General features: G+C 38.9%; 2 protein-coding genes across 3 annotated transcripts in view; both read left to right on the forward strand.

Moving 5' to 3' along the window:
* The first annotated feature begins 28 nt into the window (after positions 1–28).
* Positions 29–18,426, forward strand: PRKAA1 (protein kinase AMP-activated catalytic subunit alpha 1). Its single transcript, XM_027634397.1, has 9 exons — positions 29–161; positions 5,546–5,687; positions 6,912–7,005; positions 8,258–8,402; positions 10,104–10,191; positions 11,073–11,297; positions 12,596–13,082; positions 13,477–13,603; positions 15,301–18,426. The coding sequence occupies exons 1-9, from the start codon at positions 29–31 to the stop codon at positions 15,543–15,545; spliced, it is 1,686 nt and encodes a 561-aa protein (XP_027490198.1). The 3' UTR covers positions 15,546–18,426.
* A 118-nt stretch (positions 18,427–18,544) lies between these two features.
* The window catches only part of TTC33 (tetratricopeptide repeat domain 33), a 38,911-nt gene continuing 36,820 nt past the window's right edge, over positions 18,545–20,635 (forward strand). Inside the window, exons 1-2 of one of the 2 annotated variants that reach the window (XM_027634401.1) lie at positions 18,545–18,785; positions 19,635–19,863. In XM_027634401.1, coding sequence (XP_027490202.1) covers positions 19,643–19,863 — 221 coding nt within the window. In that variant the 5' untranslated portion in view covers positions 18,545–18,785; positions 19,635–19,642. Of the gene's footprint in view, positions 18,786–19,328; positions 19,441–19,634; positions 19,864–20,635 lie in introns of those variants that run through there. The other variant, XM_027634399.1, reaches the window with a different exon arrangement.

Below are 20,635 nucleotides of genomic sequence, written 5' to 3' on the forward strand. Positions count from 1 at the left end.
GGCTCTCCGGCCCGGACGGGCGGGCGCTATGCGCAGGCTCGGCCCTTGCCTCAAGATGGCGGCGGTGGCGGATAAACAGAAGCACGAGCACGGGCGGGTGAAGATTGGGCACTACATCCTGGGGGACACGCTGGGTGTCGGCACCTTCGGGAAAGTCAAGGGTGAGCGGCCACAGCGGGGCCGGCAGGCGTTCGACCGCCCGTCAGCGCGGCCCCGGCCCGCGGGAGCGCCTCTCGAAGCGGGAGTTGCGCGGGCTGAGGTGCCGGGGTGGGACTGGCGGTCCCGCAGAGGGAAGCGGTGACTGGGGCAGAAACAGCTTCCTCATTTGTTTATGCGGAAGTAGCCGCTAGAAGCTAAATGCTGCTGCATTTGTTTAAAACGGCGCCGGGCATGTAGCGAAAGTAGGGAGTCTTAGTTCTCGAGCTATCTTTCATAGCGTTTTGCTGCAGAAAAGTCTCGATGTCCTTGTAAGGAGGGCAGGATTTCTCTCTCTACCAACAGAGAAATAAGCGTAAAAAGGTGGATCTGGGATTACTGGATTAACCGGCAACAGAGCTGACTCACAGATATGGAAAGATTTTATGCTTAGTCTACTTGACCAGTGGTTATCAAAGTTTTTCTCAGCTCAGACTTTAAAAACTTTACACCATAGGGGTGTAGATGCTGTGCTAGTATATTTGAAGGCTCGTAAAAATAAAATAGAAGTTAAACCTACCCAGCACAGGTGGAAGAACTGGTCATTAGCTTATTCTCACTGTTCCTGCTGTGTTGCTTGTGAGAACTTCAGATATTGGGGCAAGGAAATTGACAATATCTTTTCGCAAATGAGTTGAGTTAAGCTCAGTCTATATTGTCCATAATTTTTTTTTTTTTTTACTTAATGAGTGCTTGCTATTATAACCAGTAAAAAACCCACAGCTTTTTTTTTTTTCAGTGTAGGTGTTCCATTGTATGTGTTCTGCACAAGCTCTTTCAACTGTTGGCATGTTCTGAAGACGTTACTAATGTCTAGGAAAGAGGATATTTTTCTCCGGCAATGCAGTGGAAAATATTTTGAGAGCAGAGCCCTTTGAATCTCTTTTTCAAGGCACTTGGGAATAGTGACCCCTAACTGGCAGCTGGGATACCATTCCTTTCCTTGGGAATTTTCTTTCCTTAAATAAAGAGAAAATAATATAGCCCAGAAGACAGGCATCAGGCTTTCCTTCCCCATGGAGGGGGAGGGGAGGAGTCAAAGATGTCTTTGTTTTGGGTTTTTTACCCAGCACACTGCACAAAACTGAAATTGACATACCATCAATGTTTTAATATGCTCTTAAATTTAAGAGAGCTCTGTTGTACCCCTGCTTTTCTTATCCCTATGTGATCTACTGTATTACTTTTGCTTTAGCTGTGTGTGATAAAGGACATTTTATTTATGATGCACTGATTTTCCTCCTGGGCACACATTTTCTTCATTTAATACCAGATCTATGTTTTCCTCTAATTCTAATAATTTTGATATGGTTTCATCAATTGACATAATGTGAAAAACTGTAATAAATGTGTTCACTTCTTAAAATTCAGTTAGAATTGTCATTGAGCTCAAGTGATGTAGGGGGTCAGGCATATGGCTCCTTAAAAGTGGATGTTTAATTTTAACAGTGATGGCAGCCTGAAAACATTGAAGTGGAAAAACAGATTTTACTTGATAATTGTTGAATGTCTCATGTTGTCAGATGAATTCACCCTGCTGCTTACCATAGATGCTAAAATGCCAAAAGTGAAAAGCTGTGAGATAGAAGAATATTGAGCTTAAACCAACTATATGAGACACATTCTCATTGAAACTTTACCATGATTCAGTGTGAAACATCTATCCCTAAGGTTGTCAATTTTTTCTTTAAACATTGCTGTTGTTTTCTGCTGAAACCAAATGCAAACTTTTGTTTCAGGTGTTTTTTGATTTAAAGTGAGTTTTCATAAAAGGAAGAGTATTCAGGCTTTCAGTGTTTCATACTGAGAAAACGAGGGGTGCTACTTCAGGCTGTAAATACACAATAATAGTTCCAGGCCTCTAGATCTAAGTTATCAGTGCTGGTCTGTACAGACTGCAGACATTACGAAAGTAGGTGGTGTTTATCAAGGCAACAGTAAGGGACCTGGAAATGGACAGTGAAGATCAGTATGATATGTAATGTTGTGCAGCGGGTTGGCTTTGCACAGCGTGAACTACTGTTTGGGGTTTTTTTCATGTTAGTGAAAACATTTGTTTATCTCGTACTTTTAAAGGCTGCTTTCCTCTGAGCTTTGGGTTGGCTTTTTGGCCTATTGCAGAATTGTTTCATTGAATACAATATAAGCTTGTTCAGCTTTTTTTTTTTTTTTTTTTTTTTTTTTGCTATTCACTTAATGACTGATACTTCTATTTCATGGGAATGTTGTATTTACTCTGGATGGCCTCATAATCAGTTTTTTCCAATTGAAGAATTGCTGAACTAGGTTAGAGACCCTTGCTCCTGCACTTCAACTGTTAAATGAAGTTGCTGCTGCTTTGAGACTATCACTGTCTTGGAAGTCTTGCTGCTGTGCAAAGCCACAGTGAAGCTTGAAGGCAATTGATATTATCAGAGAACAAAGAAATACAGGGAGATACTAGGTCTGTTAAATGAACTTTTTTTCGGAGATTGTTCTGAAGGGCTGGTAGGTAGTTGAGGATTAGGGTGATAAACATACCTTTTGGTTACTTCAAATTTGTTTGCATTCCCTTTTATAGGTAATGCGAAGTAGCTTTCAGAAGGATAACACTGACTGCTTATGTGTCTGCATGGTGATATCATCCAAGATGATGCTTTCAGCTCTGTCCTAATCCGGAATTCAAAAGTGTCAGCAGTCTGTTACCAGTCTGTTACGTTGTACGTAACAGATACCTCGAACCATATCCAAGAAAACAGTTTTATTATATGATGTGGATGATTATTGAAAACTTGTATCTTAAAAAGTTAGATGTGTTATAATTTTATATTGAATTAAAGGGAGGCAAAAATTACTGAATTTGAAATGTTTTAAGCAAGAGAACAGGCTTTTTGGGATCTTTATGCACCAAACCAAACCACAGTGTGTTTTCATTACAGTCATTTATTCAAAGTTGGCAGAGTTGAAGAAGCAGGAAATCTTGTTTTCTCCCAGTCAGTGAATAAAATTAAGGCTTGAGGCACACAGCCTTGAAGGCTATGACACCTAGAATTGGTTTCAGTCAACTGCAAATGTTACTGTTTAATTACTTTGAATGAAAAATTTGTTTTGAAAAACTTTTTTGTGTGTGTGCCTTGCATATTGAACAAAGCTTGTAGCTAATAAATGACTTTAATGTTTTTCTGAGTGCTAAGGAAATTTCAGTGTAACATAGACTGACAAATCAAAAATGGAACAAATTGGCTCAAAAGTGAGGCTTTATAGCATGTATACAGAATCCTTCATACACATAACACAGAACTGCATATATATAGATGCTAAGCTGTAGAATTGGTCAGATATATATGCTACTTACTATATTAAACATGCACCTTGTAAAGCAAAGGAAGATGCAGATTCATTCTGATTTTTGGTTAGTTTCTGAGAAGCTGTTTCTTAGTAACAAAAACTAATGTTACATTTAAACCTACTGTTTAAAGATTTTTTCAAATACTTCTAGCTTAGTTCAGTTCCCATTATGGATGGGCAGAGACCTTGTAATTCAAACGGAGGAGTTGCTTTTCTTATTTTTTATGTTGAAGATTCTTTACCCCTTAGGGTTTTAACATAGGTGATATCATTTGCTGGATTGCTTTGAGACTTGAATCACATTTGAGCTGAAGAAAAGAAGAGGATTGTGATTGCTTTAATTGTAGATCTAGTTCAAAGCAGATAATTCTCATACAGTTCCAGGCACTCACCTATCACTGCTTTGTGCTCTCTCTAGAACTTGTGATGGATGTGGGCTTTGTCCTGCATTCCTCAGCAGTGGAAATGTGCCTTTATTGTGGACATTTTTAGGTACTGGCTTCTGAATGAGGGGATATGTCTTTTCACCTTGAAGGCAGAGCCTTTCTGTGTTCTCAGGTACTAGAGATGTCTGAGTGCAGCATTGTGATGGTTCAGGGTCTTGGATAATCCACTACTGAGTTCCCTGCAGGAATTTAGAATGCTTTATTTACACAGTGGCTTGTAAGAATAACTGCTCAGATGCTTGTCATTATCTTTGCCTCTCTGCTAAGAATTTCTTCTCACTTGCATTGGTGTTTAGCTCAGTATTGGGGCAAAGGGCAGAGGGAAGGTCTTGTGTTGTGAATGAAGTTTGCAGGTGGGTGTTGTTCTGTCCAGATTATCTGTTGAATGCAGAAGGATTTTTGTTTGTCACTGCTGTTCAATCACAGCTTCCCATGAATATATTTAAACAAAGCTTGAAGCCTGGGGCTTATTTAAATTCTTAAGTGAGGGGAGGCATCCAGACAGTGTATTCAGCACAGGCCTGTTAGTAATGTCTATTCATGTGAACAAGGATGGGCCATGTAGGTGTCCCTGTAATTTGGCTTATCTTCAAAACGTCTGAATCAGAGTGGCAAATAAATATGGTATATTTATAATTACTGCAGGCAGAAACCCTGCAGATAGTGCAGCTTTCTAGTGGAAGAGATATTAGCTTCTAAATGTTTTATCTGTGATCCAGTGTTGGGTTTAAGAAAAATATTCTTAACAACTTGATTGTGACTACTTCCAATAGCTCCTGCAAAGTTTAAGTCTTAAAGAGGGGTAACTGATTGGGAAATATTTTACAGTTTAAAGAAAAATTAAACTCCTCAGATTCTTTTCCACTTCCAGGAATGTATGAGTTTGCATGTTTGCATTGTTTTTCATTGTTACTGTTGCATTTCATTTTGTGCATTTCTGGTAACTTTTGTCACTTACTTTATATAGTAAAGCTCTGGTGTTAACTGCACAGACTGTGAGCTTATAGAGTGTCACACTGGTCCAAGGACAGATACATCTTTGTAGGTAAACTGATCAGATGCTCATAGTGGTAATTCTGAGCAATTGCTGAAACAGGCTTCTTGAGGGAGGGATAATATCCATTTCTTTAGTAGAGTGATCTCTGCAGATAAAGTTGAAGAGATACAGGAAAACATGTTTGAGTGGGTTACCAAGTAAGCCAAAAGCTTGGAGTGACTTATAGAGGGAGAGAAAATGCTCTCTCTAATTAGCAAGGATGGCAGGGTTTCAGGATATGCTTTGTTTTTGGTTTTTTTTCCAATATTGCAAAAGATGTAGTCATGCTGTGAGACTTCTGAGGGTAAGCTTCAATGTTTTTCTTACATAGACACATCTTCTAATGCTTGAATTGTGGAAGAAGTTGGAGCAGGGCAGAAGAAATTACATACCATCTGATTTTCAACCTCCCTAAAGATAATGGGGATATGTGGAATGCTAACACCTTAACTTCTATTTCTTGGTTACAGTCAAAATGGGCAAATAAGGTCTTTAATGAGCAGTTGAAAACCCTGACTAAATACTTCCTTGTTTCTTGCAGTTGGAAAACATGAGTTAACTGGACATAAGGTTGCAGTGAAGATCCTGAACCGACAGAAGATTCGCAGCCTTGATGTTGTAGGAAAAATCCGCAGGGAGATTCAGAACCTCAAGCTCTTCAGGCATCCTCATATAATAAAGCTGTAAGTTTTGTTTGCTGTAATCAAACATATTTAAGCAGTAATCTCACTGATCTGAAATATGTATAAAGGGCAATACTATAAACAATATCTTGTCAAAAAAGTAACCAGCTTCAAAGTCTGCAGCTGTGCCCTCTGTAACATACTTTCACAAAACTTATCTTTCCTGCAGGCTGGACAGCTTCCCTTAGATCTTTGCTTAGAAATTCTTTGGACAGGTATATAAAAGGTAATGTCATGATAGATATTTCTAGTAGCATCCATCTCTGATTTTAGAGGCTACTTCATTTTTCTTTTTCTGTTTATATTTGATCTTTTTTTTTTCTGCTTAGAAAATGAGTTATTAAGAACAAATCTGTAAAGGTCATTCTTACAGTAAGTTTATGGTATTTTCTCAAAATGTTCTTAGTGATGTACTGGTCAGTGATCTCTGTTTTTTCAGTGTAGATTGCTCTCAGGAAGCTTTTTCTGTATTTAAGAACATGCAGTTTGTTGTATGTGATTGATAATTCTAAAATCTTCAATATAGCAGCTACCCCATGTCTAAATGTGGTATTTATGGTATGCCTGTTTACATCTCTTAGTTTATCCATAGTTCATCAGTGGATTTCAGAGTACAACTAAGTATATCCCAGAACAGACTCCTCCTGTCTGGTCTGTGGAAACAAATTATAAAAGTAATTGACTTTTGACTGTAATTTCCTGCAAAGTTAACCTGCACCTCTAGAGTGTGGGTGACTTTTACTGTCTTAGTCATGATGGTGTTTTTTATTGGTAGAATCTTGATTCCCTACTGCCAGTGACAGATGCCATGTTTATGCAATCCCTTTAATTTGGCAACAGCTGTTACACTGAAGCTGAATTGTATTGTGTAAGATCAACTCACTCACTTCTGAAGTGGGTTAGTTTTTAGAAGACTATTGAGCTGATTTGTCAGCAAAATTGCTTGTGCTGCCAGTTAGAGTCCATGAATGAGTCCAAAGGACATAGCTGTAGCCAAAGCAAAATAGGAAGTGTCACTGCACCAATTGAAATATCAACATGAAAAATGAAAGAGGCAACAGTGAGAGGAAATAGCTTCTGAAACATATCATCATTCCAGTAGCTGTAGATTGACTGAAAAAATACTTTAAAGTATATTTTTATCTGACTGTTTGTACAGCTTTTAACTAAATGTAACTAGTCTTTTACTGAGTGTGTAGACTAATAGATACCTTCTATTATCAGGTACCAGGTCATCAGCACACCCACTGACATTTTCATGGTGATGGAATATGTTTCAGGAGGAGAACTGTTTGATTACATCTGTAAAAATGGAAGGGTAAGAAGTAATCCAACTTTGCAAATCGGTGACTTGCATTGTGTTATTGCTTTGGCAACATTCCTGTGTCACCCCACACTGAGGGGACAGACAAATTTGTTTCGGGTATCCTTGGCAGAATGGTACAATTAAAGGTTTATTTTGTCTACAGAATACTATGATTAGCACAGGATTTATGATTAGAGTGGCACAGGCTTTCAGTGAGCAGAATCAATGTAGTACAGTTCATAAATAGTTTAGTATGGAATTTCTAACACAACTTAACTTATCAAATCACCCAGACCCTCTGCAGATCTAGTCAAATCTTAATACATATTCTTCTGTGTCAATATAACAATCACAGTCTAGACTTGAAAATCATATGAAAGAATACAAGTGACTCAGTTCTCCGAGGAAGCAGGGTATTGTGGAGGCATCTGTAGCCACTGAAAAGTCATGAGTCTCATTCCCACTTAGGATTTGTTACTGTTTGATGATAAAAGACACTGCTCTGGTTCCTGTTGCACTTCCTTATTCCATGACAGTCATCACTGCCACGAGGCTGGCTGGTTGCCTGGGAACTAAAGGCTGGTAAGGAAGTGGGTAATCAGCCTTGCATCCAGGAATCTTGAGGCTGGTGGGGAGGGTAAGAAGTCTGGTTTGTCTGCTTGGTTCACAAGATCGTCAGGGCCTGATAATGAGGGAAGGAGCATGAACACATGGCTCACTTGGTCACAGATGGCTGCTTGCCTCATAAAATGGAGTTATTAAGCTATCCTCATTATCAGGGACTGGGACCAGGGGACCAGTCACACTTTGTTAAATGAAGGTGTGTTTTCATGTATTCTGCTTTAATTTTGCTGTTATCAGTTAAAATACACTTTATGACTGTGTTTTGTTCCAAAACTACAAGTGGTTATGTGTTAACGCATTTCAGATCTTTATGTGTGACTTTGTCATAGGATTTTTCCTCTTTACTAATATGTTAATTTTCAATGGCTGAGTACAAACTAGATTGATATGTATCTAGCTGGAGTACCTGAAAACTGTTTCTTCAGTAAAACACAGTATCAAAAAGCTATCAGTAGTAATTGTGCTCTTATTACTGTCTTTAACTCTTAAAACAGCTTCTGTGAAAGCTCTGAAGTCGCTTCGAGAGACTATATAGAATACTTCATTTAGTTGTTAGGGAAAAATTTCCTCTAGCTCATACAAATGAAAACAAGTTAACATCCACTGTCTCATAATGGTTTAAAATCTTTGTCTATTTTAGCTTGATGAGAAGGAAAGTAGGCGTCTGTTCCAGCAAATCCTTTCTGGTGTGGATTACTGTCACAGGCATATGGTGGTACATAGAGATCTGAAGCCTGAAAACGTGCTGCTTGATGCACACATGAACGCCAAGATAGCTGACTTTGGTAAGGATTTCTTTTTTGTGTCTGATTGCATCTCTGGTGTTAGAACCTGTTAATAGCTATGGGAAACATTAATTAAAGTGTGTATACTTGAATATCCTGGTGGTGGGACATAATACAAGAGCATCAAGAGTATAAATCTAAAGCAAAATAATGTTCCTGCACATCTACTAAACTTGTTTTCCTCTCAAGCTTGTTTTTCAAGTATTTTCTGTGACTGGGTCAAATTGTGAACTAATTTCTTTGGTTTTCCTTAACAGTACTTTCTCTGAAATGCTAAATGAACTTAGTTCCTGACCTTTCCACTTCAGAACTCACTGCTGTTGCCTATCTTCACAATCTGTAAAATGTAGGTGCTTGGAAGGACAGTGCAGGAGCAGTTCACCATCTTTAAGAACTGTGCACAATGCTATAGTAAAAGAAACTAGTCCTCCTATTAAATTAGACTGTTGAAAGAAAAAGAAATTAAAGTGTAAAAGTAAAAATAAGAACAGTTAAGTCTTGCAACCTGCTGTGCTTTTTTGCTGTGTATGTGCTTAACTAGTCAAAAAGCTTATTTTTCATAGCTGTTTGTGACATAGCTGCAGAGAAGCCTTGCCACTAGTCTTTGGAACTATCTGAGTCAGGAACCCTTACCATATAAGCATAGTAGGGTATCTATATCTCATGTAGTCATAGCGGATAGGCCCTTGTGAAGTATTTTGAGTCTCCAGTGAAAGGTGCTAGGTAATGTTGAGTATTCTAAGTATGTTTTAAAATTATGGTGTTCAGCTATGGGCCCTGGGAATCATACTGATTTCTCGTGTGTAGAAAATGCTGTAGGTGAAATGGCTTACATGGCAAAGGAATGAAGTACAGTAACTTAATGTCAGTAAAACTGTAGCACTCAGTTAATCATCACTAGTTAATAAAAGCTCTTGTGTATTAGGATATGAAAGCTAGTCAAGCTGTACTCTTTCATCTCCACACACCACCACTACCCCACTGCACACTCCCTGCTGCCCCATAAAAGGGCTTCCTTCTTGGAGACTGAGTTCTTTGGCTTATGGTAGTCTTGATCATGCAGCTTCTGTTGAAACTAGAAGACATTTTTCACAGGTCTTAGACTTTACTGAGGGCTGGTGAATGAAGATGGTCTAGTTCTAAAGCAGACTTCAGTTGCTAACAGAGTATCTGAAAACTAAATTCCTGAACTGCAGTGATTCCAGAACCAGCTGAACGGTGCAGCGGTTTAAATTGTGGTGAAGTCATGTTTATTCCTCAGCTCCCCTTAGAGAATTCTGGGAAATTCTGTGGTAGTGTCTTCCACTTCGGCATTTTTGAAGCAAATGTGGTTTTTAGTACTTTCGTGTTAATGACCAAAGTCCTATCTTGCTATTCTGCTTCATCTCTCTTAGAGCAGCTTTGTTCTCTGTCATGCCTGTGTCATCCAAACTGAACTGGTTTTTGTCTTGGAATGAATATGTTTTCAAACATTATGGCAATAATGGATTGATGTTACTCAGATTTCTGGTAAACTAAATAGAGGATTATGTGGCACGGTCATATGAGAATTTCAGTAATTCCAAACAATGTTATTTCTTAACTGGGATAAATTTGTTAATTTGCTAATTTGATTTACTAGTGGTTTGTTCTAGGCGGTATATGCAGTGTGAAATCGTTTTGCTCCCTGAATTTTTAGTAGTTACTCTTATACACTTTCAGGTCTATCAAATATGATGTCAGATGGAGAATTTTTAAGAACAAGCTGTGGTTCCCCTAACTATGCTGCACCAGAAGTAATTTCAGGAAGGTAGTTTCTTTTATATTGGATACATGTGTGCATGTACTTCAGTCATTTTGCTGCTTGATTCTAAAGGCTACAAAACTAGTTCAGTTGACAACCTTGATGCTGAGAAACTCTGGGCTGTTAGTGGTATTGATAATTTTTCATGAATATTTAAAACTTCTGTGGACTAGCTTTGAATAATTCCTGTAAGGTAGAGCTGATGTCTGATGCCCCAAATCCAGTGTGTACAATATGCCTGAATTGGTTTAAAAATCTCATGTACAGCTCATACCTTGGAAGGAAAGGTGCAGATAGAGTTACAGGCAAAGCCTGCTGTGAGTTTGAGTAGCAGTGAAATACCTACTGCAGAGCAGATACTCAGTCTGGAGGTAACTTCCCCTTCTGTGGACTATGATTGTCAAATCTGCTTTCAGCCAACTACCCTCATTTTGCCAATTGTTGATTGGAGACCAGATGTCTGTTTTACTCTGGCAGTAGCACACAATATGTGACAGGTTCTGCTGTATGGACTTGTCTTAAACTTTTCAGCCTCAATTTGGGAGATAGGTGACTTTGCACAGATTCCTCTTAGACATTGGTAACAATTTACGCGATAGGCTTTTTTAGTAGTAGATGCATGTTTTTTTTCAGTTTGCCATTGTTTAAAATTGCATTGTGGATTATTTTTATATAATAGAGAGGAAAGCTCTGTACTTGTGCCCTGTTACATATTAGAAGGGGAAGTTCAAGGGAGGCATGGCATAGAACTGAAATGGTATAGTACTTGCACATCAGTTGTCCTAAGTTAATGTGTTTTTAATTACTGTGATATAATGTAAGAAAGTTGAAGAAAGAAATATTTAAATGTATTGCACACAAATAACTAATAGTTAATCTTTTCACAGGTTATATGCAGGCCCAGAAGTAGATATTTGGAGCAGTGGGGTTATTCTCTATGCTCTATTATGCGGAACACTTCCATTTGATGATGATCATGTGCCAACCCTTTTTAAGAAGATATGTGATGGTATCTTTTATACCCCTCAGTACTTGAATCCATCTGTAATTAGTCTTTTGAAGCACATGCTGCAAGTGGATCCAATGAAGAGAGCAACAATCAGAGACATTAGGTAAAACTCTAACTGATGTCTGATCACCAGATGATGGAATTACAATGGTGCAAATCTGGAGAGCAAAGAAATCATTCATACAGTTTGTGCATGTTTTTTAGACTGAGATGAAAAATTCGGCTTCTGGTGGTTTGGTTTTAGCTCTGACAGTGCTCATTTTCAGTGGACAATGAAATATCTATTGGAGATCACAGTAAAACAAATTATGTTATATATAGAAGTTCTGAGAAACTTTAGGTTTAAGACTGCCATAGCAAAGCTGTTTACCTGCAGAATGCTTTGCAAAAGTTACACTATATAGACTTCTCTGGGTAGAAAAAAATTGTCTTAGCTGTTAAGAACCACTCTTCTGTTTTGTCTGAGGAAGCTCTTTAATCTGATAATAAAAAAGTTGTTGAATAATGTTGGTTACAGAGCGTGGATGGATTATAAATCCTTAACAGTTCTGTTTAGAACAACTAAATAACAGAACTAAACAACTGAAGCAAAAGTCATCTTGTTTAGTAAGGAACAAAGAAGCTTCTCCTAAGAGGGAGCAGGGGAGGGAATCAGAAGAGGCAGCCCTTTCTGCAGCAGAGCAACCATAAGAAGAGGAAGAGGAGGAGGAAGGGACTGAAATTATAAATAAGAAACCACCTGATCCCTATCCCTAAATTATCTGGGAGATAGCAAAAAGATTTCAGCCATCAACCAGGTGAGGAAACTCCAATGCTGGGATGTTGGGGCCAAAAGTCAGGAATTAGAGGGTGAGGAAGCCTGGCAGCTGGGATCCCTTGCTTGGGATAAGGCCATTGACAACAGGATTGTAAAAGGATGAGGAGTCTTCAGTCTTTGGAGGTGAAGAAAGGTATCCCTTCAGAGAAGGTCTTGCAAACTCCCTAAGCAAATGGACCATCACTGGAAGAGGTATATCCTATATCTGAGAGAATTAGCTGTAGTGGAGGTGATCTGTAGCAACCTGGATGACAATCATGTATCCAAAGAGTGGTAAATATAATTTTACATAAAAAGCTGGTTGATGAGTTATAGAAAAATATTTTTGGAGCTCAGGTAGTTGAAAACCTTACAGTGAAAAGGATTGGGGTTTTTTCAGTCTCTTGCAAAATGTCTACTAAAATCTTGTGCAGACGGTGGTTAACTTTATGTGCTGTTGTATTTCCTGTGTTCCAGGGAGACTTGGACTGGCAACTGTGATTCTTCTTGTACAGACTAAAATGAATTTTATTTTTTAAAAGACTTTCATGTTAAAAATGTTTACGTTACTTACATGCACTCAGAATTTTTTATTTTAATTCTAGGGAACATGAATGGTTTAAGCAGGACCTTCCAAAGTACTTGTTTCCTGAAGACCCATCATATAGCTCTACCATGATTGATGATGAAGCCTTAAAAGAAGTGTGTGAGAAGTTTGAGTGCACTGAAGAGGAAGTGCTAAGTTGTCTATACAGCAGAAATCATCAGGACCCTTTAGCTGTTGCTTATCACCTCATTATAGATAACAGAAGAATAATGAATGAGGCCAAAGACTTCTACTTGGCTACAAGTCCACCAGATTCTTTTCTGGATGATCACCATCTGTCTCGCCCTCACCCTGAAAGAGTGCCATTTTTAGTAGCTGAAGCACCCCGTCCTCGCCACACTCTTGATGAGCTGAATCCACAGAAGTCAAAACACCAAGGTGTGAGAAGGGCTAAATGGCACTTGGGGATCCGGAGTCAGAGTCGACCAAATGATATCATGGCTGAAGTTTGTCGAGCAATTAAACAACTGGATTATGAATGGAAGGTAACAAAATAGAGGATCTTTACAGCAAACAATACATTTTTGTTTGAGCTCTGTAGTTACATAGCCCAGAGGTCTGAAACTATTTTCTCATACTGGGATATGATCTCATGTGCCTGTGCTGGGCAAGAAGGGTTTTGGGGGAGGCTGTTCCTGCTGACAGGAAAATAAGTTGTGCTAACATGTTTAAGTTTTCTGTTGGGGCTGTAGGAATATTTTTTTTTCTGTTCGCTAAAAAACCCCCAAAACCAAAAACCACACAAAAACCCCCCACAACCCACAAATCCAACAGGTAAGCTTGTGATTGCTTGACAAATACCAGTGAGTTGAAGTGACAAAAACAACATGCGGTGATTTGCAAGCAGTTCTGGTTACTGACTCATCTCCTTTGTACTAGGTTGTAAATCCATATTATCTGCGTGTTCGAAGGAAGAATCCAGTAACAAGTGCATATTCCAAAATGAGTCTACAACTGTATCAGGTGGACAGCAGAACATACTTACTGGACTTCCGCAGTATTGATGGTATGTGAAGAATTACTTAAATTAATTGAGTTGTAAGGGAAATCATTCTAAATGCAAACATAATTTATTTACTTAGAAGTGTTGCCCTTTATTATTTTAAACCAATCTAATCTGTATTAGTGTTTCTTTATTCCTTCCTGATCGAGTGTTCCTTTTTTTTTTTTTGCTCCTTACTGAATTATGTTTATTTCTACCTGTGAGTTTTCTACTTTGCCCTTCAAATTTTCTTCCCGATTGTGCTGAGGTATCAGCTGCCAGGCGGAGTCAACCCACCAGTGCTAATGGTAGCTAAAATCTGAGACAGGAATTGTATGCTTGCAGTAACTAAAGTCTTGAAAACATTTGGTCTAATCTGTAGAAAGAGATATTTTATAGAGTGGCAGTAGCAGACCATCAAATCCTGGTTGGATGTCTTCCTAGAAATGAGTGGAGGAGCTAATAAACACTGACCACAATGCTTATTTATGGGCATAGTAGAATAAAGCAAAATTACCTACAGCCAGTGATGTAGATGACTAGCCTAGGAAAACATTGCATGGAAAAAGGATTTATTGAAGTGTGGCTTCATTACAGCATAGGATGGCTAAGACTGTGTCCCATGACAGTTTAATCTGATATGATTTAGCCATACAGTTCTTGCCTTGTTCCTTCTAACAGTACAGGTACTTGCTTAGATCCAGTGGTACTTGACTGAAGGGACCAGTAACTGTCCTGTGCTAATATACTGCAGTATAGGACAAATGCCATCCCTTTTGGAGAGGGGTTGACTGCTTAGAGCCATGCAGCTGGGGGAGAGCAGCCTATGCTACAGTCCTGGTTTCAACTCTTAAGGAAATACAACCCAATGTCATGGATTTGTCATATTTCTTCCAAGAGGGAAGCTGATTTGATGTTCCTTTCTCTCCACCATGGTTAACTGTTCTCTGTTCCACTTAACAATTTGTACTTAAAAATAGCTTTGTGTAAACAGGAGAGATTGCCTTGTCACTTATTTGTCCTGAAATAACTTTGCAGGTGCCAAGTGACTTTGCAGAGTCAAGTTAATGTTCAGTATTTAAAGTAAGAATTAGAGATACTTCATCATAACACTACCACTAAGAGGAAACTATTTCCTCCTTATACTGAAAGTAAATGTAAGCTGCTGCAGTACAACATTCTAGGTGAAGAACTTCCAGAATTGAAGGATAAATTAATGCAGATGCTAGCGATTAATTTAATATGCTAATCATAATAAAATGATAATAAAAATACAAATAATAACAATGTATAAATACCCAAATATAAAAAAACCAAAAATGAAGTGGATGCAAGCAAAAAACATCTACAAAACATTTGAACTATTACTGAACTTAATCTTATGCTATCTTGTTTTTGTTTTAAGTAACCTAAACTGAACTATTAGCTGCTGAAATAATTTCATGAAAAATATGGCTGGTGCTGATCTAAACTATATGTAAATGGTTGTGGACCACAGTTTAGAGTACAGAAATAATTAGCATAAGGACACCAGCTTTTGTGTTACTATGTATTTAAGCTTTTATTTTGTATCAAATATACAGTTTGCAAAAGCTATTTATGTATTAGTCAAGATTTTAAAAGACAAGATTTGGAAGTGTGAGAAGGGGAAGGTATTTGCTTTTCCTATAACTAATTTGATACTGATTCCCAATTTTCCTCCTCTCTTCTCTTGCCCCCAGATGAAATTACTGAAGCAAAGTCTGGGACTGCAACTCCACAGAGATCAGGTTCTGTGAGCAACTACAGATCTTGTCAAAAAGATTCAGATGCTGATGTGCAAGGAAAATCTGCAGATACGTCCCTTACCTCATCAGTGAACTCTTCGCTTGACTCCTCCACAGCTGACGTAACTCCAAGACCAGGGAGTCATACAATAGAATTTTTTGAGATGTGTGCAAATCTGATTAAAATACTTGCACAATAATTTTGAAGATGGGCTTATTTCTTTTATAGCAATAAGCATGCCTAAATCATAGTCAGATGCTTCCAGTTATAATCAAGTTAAATCAACTAAGGCGCTGAAAAAGCTAGCCACAATGCAATTTGCACGGGGATTAAAATTAGTATGGGCAGTTAGCATATATTATTTTGAAGCTGGAGTGAATTCTGATTGCCTGCTGCCCAATGGCATAACACAGGTACAGGAAATAACATGCCCTTTGGGTAGTGTTTATAATATTTTACATTGAGTGCACATTACCCTGCATATAACATTTAAATTAGAGGGACCTCCTTGCTTTTTTCACTGGTAATACATATATCTGATGCACTGTAGGTAAATGTACACTTACTAGTTCAGTGACCCAAATATGACTTGTTGGTCACCCTCTACAGTTGTGACTCAGTTGGTCAGAACTATCATTAACAGTAATGTGTTAAAACTGCTATGTTTCTTCCCCCTTATTTGACAGTAAATAATAAAGACAAGTTTGATATGTTACAATGTACTATTTCTAACAATACATTTTATTACATGCATGCAAATCCAGCCAGTTGGAAATGTGTGCAGGTGCTCTGTAATGTACTGAGGGTGAAATTCTGTTGGCAGTGAGTAGAATGATTTGAGTCCACAACAGCGGTAAGAGACTTAATACTGAGAAGACTTGGCACCCCATGGGCTAAATGAAAATGTTGCAGTGTGAAGAACTGTGAGCAAGCCCCGGGTCTGTGCATATACCTTTGTGTGACAGTAGCACTGCAGCTCCTACTGCAGGCTGAGAATCCTTTTCATTAGAAACAGTTAAGGGCACAGCTTAAGGGCTGTTTCATGCTATTCCAGAATCTGAAATTGACAGTTTTTTAACATACAAGTTTATACTTTGATACAGCTGGTTATCACATGTTAACTTAGGATATACTGTGTAGTGTTTGCTTTGCAGTTAAAACTGCATATACAGGTTTTTTTTTTTTCCCAGGCTGCCTTAATAGCAAACTTTGCTATTTAATGTAACTGAATTAGTCTAACTTCTCAATTGAACATTGAAAACTGATCATAACAACTTGAGTGCTAATATTGAGAAAGTTTTCAATAGTAAATCACAATTACCCATAACAAAAATCTTTCTGCATTTACGGTTTTTGCAACATTTTTGGAAGAAAATTGAACTTTATATGTTAAAATGACAGATAGTACTTGTACCTTTAGCCTCTTACAAATTGGATATAATTAGCCACAGTTCCATTTTCATCTAGCCCTTATTAGACATAAACAGTCATAAAATATTTAGGTTTGCATTCAAGAATTAATGTTCCCTTCAAAATAATCTTCATGACCTTCTAAGTTTGAAGGGAGAGGCTGGAAATCCAGGCATTACTATGAGCAGTGAAACCTGGACTCTTCAAATGGATGGCAGTTCTTGCCAATGACTGAGATTTTATTCATGGGAGACTGCTAGCTACAAATTTAAGAACAGTTTAATCCTGGCCACCTGGCTTCAGTTCAGAAATTAATGTTTTGAATATGCACAGAATCTGAAAAAACACAAAGCTGCTTTAAGCCCAACTGCTGTAACTCTGTTCTGAACTGGGCGATTGTGAGGTCTGTCTAGTAGGTGGGTACAAGTTACACCTTTATTTCTTTATCCTCTAGTGTCACACATGGTCTCTGTTGGGACATTGGCTGTATCACTGTACCTCAAAGTGGAACATTAAGTTTTGCATTTAAACTTCTGAGGTTCAGATGTCAATATGAGGGACCAGTTCCAAATGCTACAATAAAGTCCTGTTTTTAGTCTTTGAAGAATTGGTTCTGGTGTACTGAATAAATCAGTGTTCATTTTTGTAATCCTTTTATTTCGAAATTACTAAATATTGCACTTGTAGAAACACTACAAACGCACAGGTTTTTAAATTGCAGTAATTCCTCTTCTGGAATTGGTTTGGGATCACTTACATATGCTAAACTATTTATAAGTGCTATCTGCTCCTTGTAATGCTGGCAACAAATGCCAGGTGTCGAGGTGCAAATAGCTTTTAATTTTTATATACCTTTTTGGCCCTCTTGCGCATTAAGACAACCACGTTTTTTCCTTAGTTTCAGTAATTTGGAGGTTAAAGCAAGTTTCTGGCAGAAGTGTACAATATGCATATTTTAAATAAAGTAAATTTTTATTGGTATGGTGGATCAGTTTTGATGGTCAAAGGTTTTCTGATTGAACCGAGATTTTTATAGGGAATGGGAGGGGTAGAAAGGGGCACTAACAACCTAGTTGAACCCAGTTGCCTATTGTGTGACTTTCCTATGCTTTGTAGATCTTGCTGTTGAAATTGCTTTCTTCACATGTTCCTATTGATCTTGCAGACCCTTTAGCATTGCACTAGAAGCTGCCAATAGGCTGTGAAATGGAACTTCACTAGAGAGTTGCCGGAGTTGTAAGGAGGCAGCTTATGCAAATACACAAATTGGTCAAGTGTGTTATCTGTATTCCCAAGCATACTCCTTTTGGAGTACAATGAATTATCTTGCCTTTGTATTGTAACTTTTTCAATAACATGGATGAACCTGACTGTCCATGTGCAATATAACTCACTAGGTAATGGATAAAAATTCATCTTGGTTGTGCAATATTAAAAAAAAAAACTTTCATGTTTGTCTTGATATTAGTGTTTAATACAAACTTTGAACTAAATTTTATTTTACCAGTTGATTACCATTGTAAGATATGAAGTCCTATTCTTTAACAAATATGTGCCTACTTCCTCTGTTAATTTCTTTTGACAAAGCTGAATGGCAAAAATGCTTGTTTATAACTGTGTAACTTTTTAAACTTTCAAAACTTAAAACCAAGTAAACATAAAATACTGAACCATCTTGTTTGAAACAGTGTGCATGCTGTCTTTCAGTGTTGTGTATGTTATAAGTGGAAAAGAACTGTTACACTTGTTTTAAAAACAGCAGCTAATTACAATTTTAGAAGGAGCAGCAACACGACAAAGGACTGCAGAATTCCCAGCTAGGCAGGCTGGTTTCCCAGCTAAGCTCACACGGTCTTGCTGTTTTCTCCTAGATCCTGTAAACCCTTTCGGTGCGAAAAAGGAATTTGCGATGGGAGGGACACTGAATACTCAGTGTAAAAGCTGCCTTTTTCCCCCCCCGTGTGGTGTCTCGCCTTGTCTGCCCTTTCCACTCATCGCGGATAGGGCTTTTGCCTTGGTATTTGTCCCCGTAGCTTGGGAGCAGTTTTAAACCCTGCAGCCTGTCTTTTTTGTTGTTGTTTGGTTGGGGTTCTTTGGTTTTTTTTTTTGGTTTTTTTTTTTTTTTCTTCCGTTTAGAGTTAAACCCCTTCCCGATCAGCCTTGGTCACTTTTCCTTGTGGTATATCCCGGCGGGACCCGCCTTCCCGCGGGGCGTGACTGTTGTCCCAGGCGCAGTCGGTGCTGCCGAGGTGGCCCGGCCATTCCCGCGCCCCACACCTGTTCCCCTGCGGCACTCGGGCATCAGGAACGGCTGGTTCCTACAGGGACGAGTGTTGTCTCCCCTCCGCCCTCCGCTGTTCTCGCTCCGCTAACCGGCGCTGTCCCGGTCCGCACATGCATCCCGGCGGGAGCAGAGAATAGCCGGGTTCCTTTACCCGGGGGTTCCTTTACCCCCGGGAGCCTCAGGGCAGCGGGATTTCACACGCACTGACACTCCGAGCCGCCGCTGTCCTCCGGCGAACTACAGCTCCCGGCTGTCCCTGGTTGCCGGAGACCTTCCTTCCCTTTCTTTCTCCCTTCTCTTTTCTTCCTGCCACTGCCGCCCCGCCTTTCCGCTTCCTGCCACTGGGCCACGGGTGGCGCGGCAGTTCCAGCTCGGGGGATTTGCCCGGCGGGAGCCGCAGGTAACGGCAGTGGGGCTCCAAACTGGGCATCCCTCATTAACACCTGTGGTGGAACCGTGGGCAGAACCGGCGTGGGGGACTGCCAGTCTGCTCCACGTTACTGCTCTGGGGTCGAGAGGAGTGAGGTGTGTTTTGTATTCTGTGTGCTTGAATGTTGCGTTACCTAACTACCGAAAATGTATTTTTTTCTCCAGTTCTCCAGATGGCTTCTTTTGGGTGGAAGAGAAAGATTGGTGAGAAGGTTTCAAGAGCCACTTCTCAGCAATTTGAAGCAGAAGCTGCGGATGAAAAGGATCTGGCTGGCGATGATGATACTAACTGGGTGCATGCAACTAAGAGAAGAAAGGAAATTCTCTTAGAAGACTGTGTGAAGAAAAGTAAGGAGCTCAAGGATGAAGGTGCAGACTTGGCTGAAAATAGGAGGTAGTGATGTTGTCTTACTCTTTTACTGAATGAGTACTACGTGCTATTTTAATCCCTTCTCTAAACAATAGGTAATTTGCTAGTATTTTCGCTTATGTTTTTCATATTCTAAAAAGTGATAATTTCATTTTGCCTTTGCTGTGTGGTACTAAAGAAGTTGTTACCTTTGGTGGTGGTGTCAACTGTGAAATGAAATCTGTGTTCCATCTTATTTTTATGTGTTCTCATAACAACAACAAAAAAGAAGGCAAGAGATGAAAAACTGGTTGGATCTGAAAGTTGAAAGGGTAAATAAGATGCAGTGAGATAAGCCATACCGTTAGTAATGCTTTAGCTACTCTTGAAAATCTGTGTTTTCTCTTATTGAGGGTAAGCCTGTTTTGAATGTGTACAGTGCCCAGGCAAATACTGCAAAGCAGCTAATGCACTGTTAATCTGCTAATGCTTTTGGAAAGTCAGGTTCAGGGAGTTGCTCTGCATGTATTTTCCTTTGGATGTTGTATATCTTTTCTTTGTGGATTCTGGTGTTCTTTTTTTGGGTTTTTTTTGTGTATTATGTTAAGTGCAGTAAATCTCTTGAACAGCAGCAAATAATCTGTTGTACATGTGGTTTAGGGCAGGGAAATACTGAGCAGCAGGTAGGTTTTGGTGCTTTTAATATCTTCAGTTGGTCTTAGAAATTGAATTCTCCATTACCTGTCAGTTAGAAAACAATACAAAAGCTTAACCCATCCATAAGGATTTCTTGTAAACTTAGCGAGAACTATATCTC

The sequence above is a fragment of the Corapipo altera genome, unplaced genomic scaffold (assembly GCF_003945725.1).
Source record: "Corapipo altera isolate COAL_440 unplaced genomic scaffold, ASM394572v1 61411, whole genome shotgun sequence".
Lineage (NCBI taxonomy): Eukaryota > Metazoa > Chordata > Aves > Passeriformes > Pipridae > Corapipo > Corapipo altera.